The following is a 9,787-nucleotide window of genomic DNA, read 5'->3' on the forward strand; positions in this document are numbered from 1 at the left end:
GCGGCGGTGTACACTTTGCCTATCTGTTGGCTCAGTGACAAAGACGACACAGCACATATGCGGGCCTTCGTAAACATTCCGGCCTAAAGGTGCCGGTGGAGGTGGTTGATCATCATCTTGCTCCACCCGGTTAACTTGCTGATACTGCTGCCGGTTTGGCTGCACAGGTAAGGCGTTTACCCGGGTAAGTGGCGGTGGTGGTGGTAGCTGTTGTTGCCGCGGCATGTCTTGTGGTGGTTGTGCATCTTTTACTGTTCCCTTTTGCATCAAGTACTTAGTCCAGGTACAATCCTTCGTCAGATGGTTTGACGGGTGTGCCGGATTCGGTGTGTGCCACCGGCAAGGTTGGTCCATGGCAGCTTCCATGGTGTATTTTGCGGGTTCTTGCCAGTTTCTTTTCTGGACCCAGGGTTTTTTTTCCACCCATTGTTTCTTAGGACCCGCCCACGGCTGCGATCCGGTTCTTTGCCTCTGACTGCCGCTGGCCTCAGAGTTTTCCTGCACAGTAGCAACTTGCTGCGGACCATACCTTCGATCCGGAAAATCTTCTCTTCTTTTGTTATTCCGGTTATCCCGGTGTTGCTCGTGGCGCAGCTGCTCCGGCTCAGGTTGCACTGCCGGCTGCGTTGGGTCTCCCAACGCATAGCTATCCGCCACACGTATCATCTCTGCCAACGTTGTCGGCATGTTTCGCTGCAGCTTTTGCCACAACGGTGAACCTCTTCTGCACCCACTGCTAAACCAAGCAATGGCCTGTGCCTCGATTACCCCTTCACAGGAGTTCCTTGTAGTGTTCCACCGGGCTAGATAATCCCGGTCTGTTTCGTTTTGGCGTTGTACGCACAGAGCGAGTTGCTGCGGCCTATTTGGCCTTTGATAAGTGCTGCTGAAATTGCTCACAAAAGCCTCCTCAAAATCCAGCCAGCCATTTATGCTTCCTGCCGGCAAGTTGTTTAGCCAGATTCTTGCCGGTCCAACCAAAAACGATGGTATGATCCTCACGGCCCAACGCCGATTTCCTCCTCTGCTACGGTTCCTCCACCGCCTGCGACGTATACCGCGGTTACGTAATCCGCGAGCCAGTCTTCCGGCTTCGTAGTGCCATCGTATGTTTTCGTGTCACGGGGCAACATAAAGTTGCGCACTGGTGGCCTTTCTTTCATGATCCTTGGGCCAAAACACTTTGGGCCTGGGGGACCTTCCTCCTCGACCATTTCTGACAAGTACACTCTATCCAGACGGTGCCTCGCATCTCGTTCCGGTAAGTATCTCTCTCCCAGGCGTTCTCCCAATGCGTTCCGGAAAGCTGCCGGTCTTGCAGAATCAGCTTCATCATAACATTCCGGTACCGCGGCCCTTGCATGCCGGTACCTCGGGGGATCTATTTCCTCCTCCTCATACGCTGCCCTTGCAGGTCGATAATTTTGCCCGGTCTCGTATCTACCGGCATGATTGTTTCCGGCATAGCCGCCTCTGGCGTAGCCTCGTTCTGCCCCTTGGCTTTTTCTACCGGCATCATGTTGCCCGGCTTGTTGTTTTCCGGCAAGAACCGGATCGTACACAGTCATCTGCTGTGCGTTCATGTCTTTTTCTCTTCTTCTGTCCGGATGGGGGACGATGCCTGCCCATGGGACTTGCTTCCGGCATTCTTTGTTGAACGCACAAATTTTGAAGTCACAGCCTTGTTTAGCTTATCAAGCTGCTCAGCATTTTGCTGCTCGATAGTTTCAAGAAGTTCCCGGACACGCTCTTGCTGTTTTGCCAGAGAGTCCCCGGAAAGCGAGTCATATAGCGCTACAGCAGCTTTAGCAGCTTTTATTGTTTTATCCGGGCTACTGTACTTAGGTTTCTCTACAATGCTTACAGATGCAGATGTGCTTTTGCCGGCAGCAATTTCTTTGCGCAGATCCTGATCTAGATTGCGAGCCTTAAGCCGGTTTTCCGGTAGCCTAACAGCGTGAGCGCTAACAGAAGCAAAGCCATGGGCAGCGTTATACTCACGTACGGTTAGGTTCAGCTCGCGCTGCGCCCTGATGATGTCCTTGCCGCTCTCGAGCATCTTCTGGCGCTGCGCCTCCAGCTCTGCCTGAGCTGCTGCCGGGTCGATGTTCTGCGCGATGGGGGTGGCGAGGACGTTCATTGCCGCTTGGAGCGGTGTCTCCGGTGGTGCGGATGATGCTCCCGATGCGCCTGCGCCTCGCTCCAGCGGTGGCTTGGCCGCACGGGTCAAAACCGCACGCCCAGCGCCTTCACCCACAGCTTCTTTGCCGGCGTCGACCGCGCCTGCCATCATCACCTCCACACTCCCTGGAGCGCGGCCCGCATGTAGCCATCTTGGCGGATCCGGCGCCACCAGCACCGGCGAGAGGCACTGGCGCACAGGAACGGTGCCGAAGTAGATGCGGTGGCTGCCGAACTCGATGATGCGGCCGTTCTTGGGGAAGATGCCGCCGTTGGCGAAGCAGCCCGTGTTGTCGTTGATGAAGTCCATGGCGTAGATGCGTTGCACCAACGCGGAGACCGTACGCTGACCGGCGACGTCGAGGATGCCCGCCCGAATGTGAACTCCAGCAAGCGCCACTTCATGCCCCACGGTGGGCGCCAACTGTCGTCGTGGTGAACGAGCAGATGCCATAGGATGGCTTAGATTGGGGCCGAATGGACGCTAGAGGATTCGGGGGAGGGTTAGCGATTAGATGGGAAGAACTTCCGGATGCTTTCCTCAAGAACACAACCAAAGGCCGGTATACAAGAAGAGAGACAAGAGGAAGAACTCTTTACTAGATCGCTGGTTTCATTAATCTCAACATGGTTACAAGTTTGTGCTTCGAGCCTTCCTACTACCGTGCGTGCATGCCCGTAAGGAGGGCTGCCCCCTCTCCTTATATAGGGGAGAGGGTGGCTTACAGGGCAAGAAACCCTAATGGCATCTTTGACTAGACAAACTACTTTACAAAGCTACTTTAATCACGAGATGACGCCGGGGTCCTCTTTAATCGGGGCTGCCGATGTCCTCCGGCTTCTTTTAGCGTCATCCCTCTCTTTGGCGCCAGGGCTCTGATTAAAGCCACTTTGCTTAGCTCATCCTTGTCTTCTTGCTCTGAAGAGAATCTTTGACCAGTCCTGCCGACAAGCCCTTCTTTCCGGTAACTTCTTTACCGGGTTCCGGCATGCCCCCTTGGGGATGCCGGCTTGGCTTCACTTAGCCCAAACTCCTACCTTTGTTACTGGTAAGAATATTAAACCGGTATCTTGATGGCTCAAACCATCCGGTTTGGCATGCCTTTGGCATACCGGGGGTTATCCCCCCAACAATGTTTCTTAGTAATAAAATCTTCTTTAGTAAACTTTTTATTTTTAGCATGCTTTTCAGGTTCATCTTCAACCTCTTCTTTATCAGAAGCATCATTCTTATCATTATCTTTATCATGCTCATTACCACTTTTAGTTTCAGCATCAGAAATAGAAATACTATTAGGATCATTAACAGGTTCAGAGGATTCTACAACAGTTTTATGTTTCTTCTTCTTTTTCGTAGAAGGAGCACTAGGTTCAATTCGTTGAGAATCTTGTTCAACTCTTTTGGGATGCCCTTCAGGATATAGAGGATCCTGAGTAGAAACACCGCCTCTAGTTGTTACTTCATAAGCATGTTTTTCTTTAGAATTATTTTTTAACAAGTCATTTTGCACTTTAGTGAGTTGATCAATTTGAGTTTGAACCATATGGAAATGTTTAACAAGCATCTTAACATCATTTGAGGTTCTCTCCACAATATCATGCAAGTTACTAATAGCTTGAGAATTTTTCATTAAATGATTCTCTATTCTCATATTAAAATTTTCTTGCTTAACAATATAATTATCAAACTCATCTAAGCATTGAGTAGGAGGTTTTGAATACGGAATATCTTCCCTAGTAAAGCGTTGAAGAGAGTTTACCTCAATCATGGATGAAGGGGAATTATCTTACATAAATCTTTTATGGGAGGTAAATTCTTCACATCTTCAGATTTAATACCTTTCTCCTTAAGAGATTTCTTGGCTTCCCTCATATCTTCATCATTTAATTTAATTAAACCCCTCTTCTTCAATATCGGTGTCGGAGTTAGTTCAGGTGTAGCCCAATCATCATGATTCCGGCCTATTTTAGCCAATAATTCTTCAGCTTCATCCAGAGTTCTTTTCCTGAAAACACAACCAGCACAACTATCCAGGTATGCCCTAGACTCAATGGTTAGTCCACTATAAAATATATCAAGTAAATTATGCTTTTCCAACTCATGTCCAGGTCGAGCTCTGATAAGAGAGCAAAATCTTGCCCAAGCTTCAGGCAATTTCTCTCCATATCCCTGGTCAAAGCTATAAATTTTCTGCAAAGAAGCATGTTGAGCACTAGCAGGAAAGTATTTCCGAAAGAAAACATCAAGCAAACAACTTGGACTATCAATAGAACCAGGAGGCAAACTATTATACCAAGTTTTAGCATCATCCTTTAATGAGAAAGGAAAATTTTTAGCAACAAAATAAGTACGCATCTTGACATCATCAGAAAACAAGCTACTCAAAGTAGAAAGTTCATTCATGTGTTCTATAGCACTTTCTTTTTCAGTACCACAAAAGGGTGTTTTCTCAACAATAGCTATGTGAGATAGATCAAGAGAAAAATCATAATCTTTATCCTTAATGTTTATAGGGGATGTGGCAAATTTAGGATCAGGAGATAGCTTATATCTAACAGTATGTTGTGCAAGCAACTTTTTAATTTTTCTTGCATCAGTAGTAGCATTGCATTTATCAATAAAATCATCATCAAGTTCCACATAATCTTCATCAGGATCATCACTAGAGTATTCAACAGACTCAGGTGAATTAACAGGTGTAGCAGCATTTTCATTAGGAGTTTCAGTATTTTCAATTTGTCTAGACCTAGCAATTGTAGCATCTAGAAAGGATCCCAATGAACCACTATCATCAAGCACAGCAGAAACATCATCAATATTATGAGAATTTTCAGATTCAGCAGAAGTACCAGCAAGTGAAGCTTGTGGTGGTGAAACAAGTTGACTTATCACAGATGGTGAATCAAGAGCAGCAGAGGTACTCAGAGTTGTACCTTTTCTTGTAGTGGATGGTAATATGGCGACTTTAGGATCGCGAGATTTACCCATGATGGAGAATTTGCAGCGAACAATATCAATCCAAGTGAACTTCCAAATAAAGCTATGCTCCCCGGCAACGGCGCCAGAAAATAGTCTTGATGACCCACAAGTATAGGGGATCGCAACAGTCTTCGAGGGAAGTAAAACCCAGTTTATTGATTCGACACAAGGGGAGCCAAAGAATACTTGAAAGCCTTAACAACGGAGTTGTCAATTCAGCTGCACCTTAAAGCAGACTTGCTCGCAAGAGTTTATCGATAGTAACGAGTTTTATAGTAGTAGCGATAGTGAAATAACAGCAGCAGCGTAACAAAGACAGCAGTAGTGATTATAGTAAACAGCATGATTAAAATATTATAGGCACAGGGATGGATGACGGGCGTTGCATGGATGAGAGAAATTCATGTAACAATCAAAGCAGGGCATTTGCAAATAATAATAAAACGGTATCCAGGTACTAAGCAATCCATATGCATGTGTTCCGTATATAGTCGTACGTGCTCGCAATGAGAAACTTGCACAACATCTTTTGTCCTACCAGCCGGTGGCAGCCGGGCCTCTAGGGAATCTACTGGAAATTAAGGTACTCCTTTTAATAGAGTACCGGAGCAAAACATTAACACTCCGTGAACACATGTGATCCTCACATCACCGCCTTCCCCTCCGGTTGTCCCAATATTCTGTCACTTTGGGGCCTCGGGTTCCGGACGGCGACATGTGTATACAACTTGCGGGTAAGATCATAAAACAATGCATATCATCATGAAACAATAACATGTTCAGATCTGAGATCATGGCACTCGAGCCCTAGTGACAAGCATTAAGCATAACAAGTTGCAACAATATCATCAAAGTACCAATTACGGACACTAGGCACTATGCCCTAACAATCTTATGCTATTACATGACCAATCTCATCCAATCCCTACCATCCCCTTCAGCCTACAGCGGGGGAATTACTCACACATGGATGGGGGAAACATGGCTGGTCGATGGAGAAGCGTCGGTGATGATGATGGCGGTGATCTCCTCCAATTCCCCGTCCCGGCGGAGTGCCAGAACGGAGTTTCTGGTCCCGAGACGGAGTTTCGCGACGGTGGCGGCGTACTGGATGGTTTCTGGCGACTCCGACATCTCGTCTCGCGTTTTTAGATCGAAACCCTTAAGTAGTCCAGAGGGGGGTGTCAGAGGCTGGCCGAGGGGGCCACACACTAGGGCGGCGCGCCCCCTCCGGGCCGCGCCGGCCTAGCGTGTGGGGGCCCCGGGCCTCCCCGGGCCTGCCCTTCGGCTCCGTGATTCTTCGGAAAAATAAGCCCTTCGACATAAATTCGAGGATTTTCCTGAAAGTTGAATTTCCGCACAAAAACGAGACACCAGAGCAATTCTGCTGAAAACAGCGTTAGTCCATGTTAGTTGTATCCAAAATACACAAATTAGAGGCAAAAGAATAGCAAAAGTGTTCGGGAAAGTAGATACGTTTTGGACGTATCAGTCGCCGACGTGGGGGTCCGACCTGTATAAAGGCGGCGGTCCTAGGGCCTCTCTTGCGTGAAGAGGAGGACCTACCGGAGGCCTGGACTCGTGATCTGGCCGGGGGGTTGAGTTCCGGAAGGCTCCGCCGGTGAATGTAACAGTGCTTTGCCTGGAGTTTGCTGGATCGGAGGTAAGGTCGTGCGCACCCATGTTTTTATTCCGACCGATTGGTTTTGGAGGGAGCGACGCGAAGCTCTTTTTCTGTGTTGACATCAAGTGACTATGGATCCATGATGAAAGTCGGAAAAAGAGAATTTCATGAAGGCCAGAGGGGAGGACTAGCTAAGGGAGGTTCAAGTCTTCGCGCTGCTGAAAGACTTGCTTGGTGTTCCGGGCTTCACGGCAGCAGTATGAAAGTGGGGGCGACAACACAGGTGAAGTGCAGAGTCCTACCTTTCAGTGTGAAAACCCAAGATCCGGCCTTAATCGGTTGTGCTCGCAATGGCCTTGGTGGAGGCATTGTTTTGAGAGCGGGGACTATCTTCGGGGTGAAAACCTAAGATCTTTGATCGGACGACGATGCTTTGTTTGAGCACTCGTTTCCTTCTTGGAGGCGTCGTTTTTGGAGAGTCACGTAATTCCAGGTGTTGTCTTGGCGGTGAATGTATTGCTGTTGTTAGGCCCGAGATACTGTAGCGAAACTTTTGTTTCTTAGTTTTCTTTTCCTTTTTTTGGTTGTGTGCATCCGTAGTGCCATTAGAGTGGTGCGTTATTGCAGAGGCTGGGTGTAATTGATATCTTATTGATATTAATATATTCCCTTTATCGAAAAAAGAGAGAGCCGGTCCAATCCAAAGCCAAAAGCCAAAGCCAAAACCTAAACTGCTAGTTTGCCCACGTGAGGAAGGCTAGCTGCCACGTAGGATCGTACGGGAATCGGAGACGAATCATCGTACATATATACTAGCAGCGCTAAGAAAAAAAAACTGGTCCCCATCCGAATCAGATCTCGGTCCGGATCGTGTATCAAATACTAGCACCAAGATCTCTTTCTTTTTGGCTCGATTAAATACCAAGATCTTGTCCCGTGATCTCTCCCTGTATAATAATCAAATCAATCCCCAAGGCGTAGCCCTCCACGGTTTCACACCCCCCTGGGTGGGGATCGCGCGCCATGGGGATGAAGCTGTCGTCCTTGCGCTGTCCACCGCGCAGCGCCGTCGTTGCTGTCTCGCTGCCACCCGACGTCGTCTTTGACATCCTCTCATGGCTGCCGCTCAAGTCCCTCTGCCGCTTCCGTTGCGTGTCCAGGGAGTGGCGCGCCCTCATCTCCAACCCGGCCTTCGTCGCCGCTCACAAGACTCGCTCCGAGCCTCTCATCGCTGCCAACTCTTTCAGCGAGCCAACGACTCTACGGCTCATTGACATGGACGGCAATGTTGTGAAGGTGATCAAAACCAAGGATCATATTTTTAGTTTTGTCTGCGCAAGCTCAGATAACATCATATGTGTCCTCGGCCATTCCTTGCTACAAGCTAGAGTGATTAACCTTGCAACAGGAGAGATATTGGTGACCAGCATTAGAGGTACCTTCATAGGTTTCGGCCGTGCTACCCTGTCCGGTGTCTACAAGATGGTTTGCATCCGTACCCGCTGCTGTAGGATCCTCACCATTGGAGATGGTGCGGGGTGGAGGCAAAAGCAATCCCCCCCACCCAAAGGTATCTCCTATCATAGTAATCCTGTCACGGTCAACGGCGTGTTATACTTCGCATCGCAGATACATGGGGATAGTGTACTCTGCTTTGACCTTGAGAGTGAGGAGTGGAAAAGGGGGATTAGAGGCCCGCCCAATGTGGAGCCTGAGCGGTGTTACATCACTTTGGGCGAGCTAAACAGCACCCTATGTATGATGCAACCAGAGGTTGACAATGGATTCACAATCATATGGCTCCTAACTAATGCCGATAAGGGCACGTGGTTCAAGCTGTACACGATCCCCTTGGACCCATCTACATACGATCGTATGATACCTTTGAGGATGTTACTTGATGGTGGGAAACTGCTCTTCTACGTCACAGATGATTCCATGAAATTAGCGGTGCTGCAAATCTTTGACCCACAACATAGGACATGCTTGGACGCGCCCAAGATTCTAGCAGGTGACCATGGCGGAAGTATCAGCCTTTGCAGCTTGCGCTAGGAGGGTTTTTATCTATATTTAAGTTCTTAGGCATTTCACCCGCTATGTAGGCAGCAGGACAAAGACCGGTTAGACAGCAGCATGCATGAGGATCTCCTAGTGGCTGCCCGTTAAGTTTCATTCTCACATAGAGTTGTATCGCTACCTGTTTTAATTCCAGTTGGGCTTGTTTGTGCTGTTGCCCCAGCGAAATCTGCTTATTTTCTTGACTTGCAATTGAACCTTATATGGATGTGGTTGTTTTATTTATGAAGTGCAGTGAAATCCTGTTTCGAGAAAACTACCCAGCCAGGATCTACTGCCCAAAATACTCTATGTTCTGTAATTTTTTATTTTGAAAAGTTTGATGCGTCAAACAAAATTATTAACCTTCTCGATTAAAGAAAAATGGAGTATGCATAACTTCTCCTTGAAACCTGAAGATTAGCAAGAGGGTCGTGTACACATAGTACAGACTCAGCTTTCGGGGTGTAATATCCTAGAGACAACCTGAAGCTAGTATATGTGATTAACTGATTGACTAAATGCCCTTGACTATGTGCTCATTCACTCTCTTATATGTCGTTCGACTGCTGTAGTCATGTCTGCAGCCTTTAAATATGGAAGAAAATATTGCTGGAATTTTTGTGCTGTAAGAAACCTGACGCTCTCAGGTCTCAACTCTCGGACTCAAGTTTGAGTACATTGATATGAAACCGGGCACTCTGAAAGTTCTCGAGGAGTTAATGTTGTTTGCGTACATCAGGTTTGTATGGTGCATATATTTGAAGAGCTTTTGGTTGTATGCATCATGTTCTATTGACAGTGATTGGAGAGAATGCCAACAAATGGGCTATATATACTCATTTCACAAGAAACTAAATCGTGACAGTTTATTCAGAATTTGGCAGGAATTCCGCGAGGCGATCATGCGGCTTCACGGTGAGGTAGGAGAGGTCACTCTGCAGTGT

General features: G+C 47.7%; 1 protein-coding gene across 1 annotated transcript in view; it reads left to right on the forward strand.

The window, feature by feature from the left end:
* Window positions 1-9,326, forward strand: part of LOC124662939 (putative F-box/kelch-repeat protein At1g12870) — a 74,067-nt gene extending 64,741 nt beyond the window's left edge. The window contains exon 2 of the mRNA XM_047200718.1: window positions 8,888-9,326. Within this exon, the coding sequence (XP_047056674.1) occupies window positions 8,888-8,910 (23 nt within the window). The 3' untranslated portion in view covers window positions 8,911-9,326. The remainder of the gene's footprint in view (window positions 1-8,887) is intronic.
* Window positions 9,327-9,787: the final 461 nt, after the last annotated feature.

The sequence above is a fragment of the Lolium rigidum genome, chromosome 1 (genome assembly GCF_022539505.1).
Source record: "Lolium rigidum isolate FL_2022 chromosome 1, APGP_CSIRO_Lrig_0.1, whole genome shotgun sequence".
Taxonomy (NCBI): domain Eukaryota; kingdom Viridiplantae; phylum Streptophyta; class Magnoliopsida; order Poales; family Poaceae; genus Lolium; species Lolium rigidum.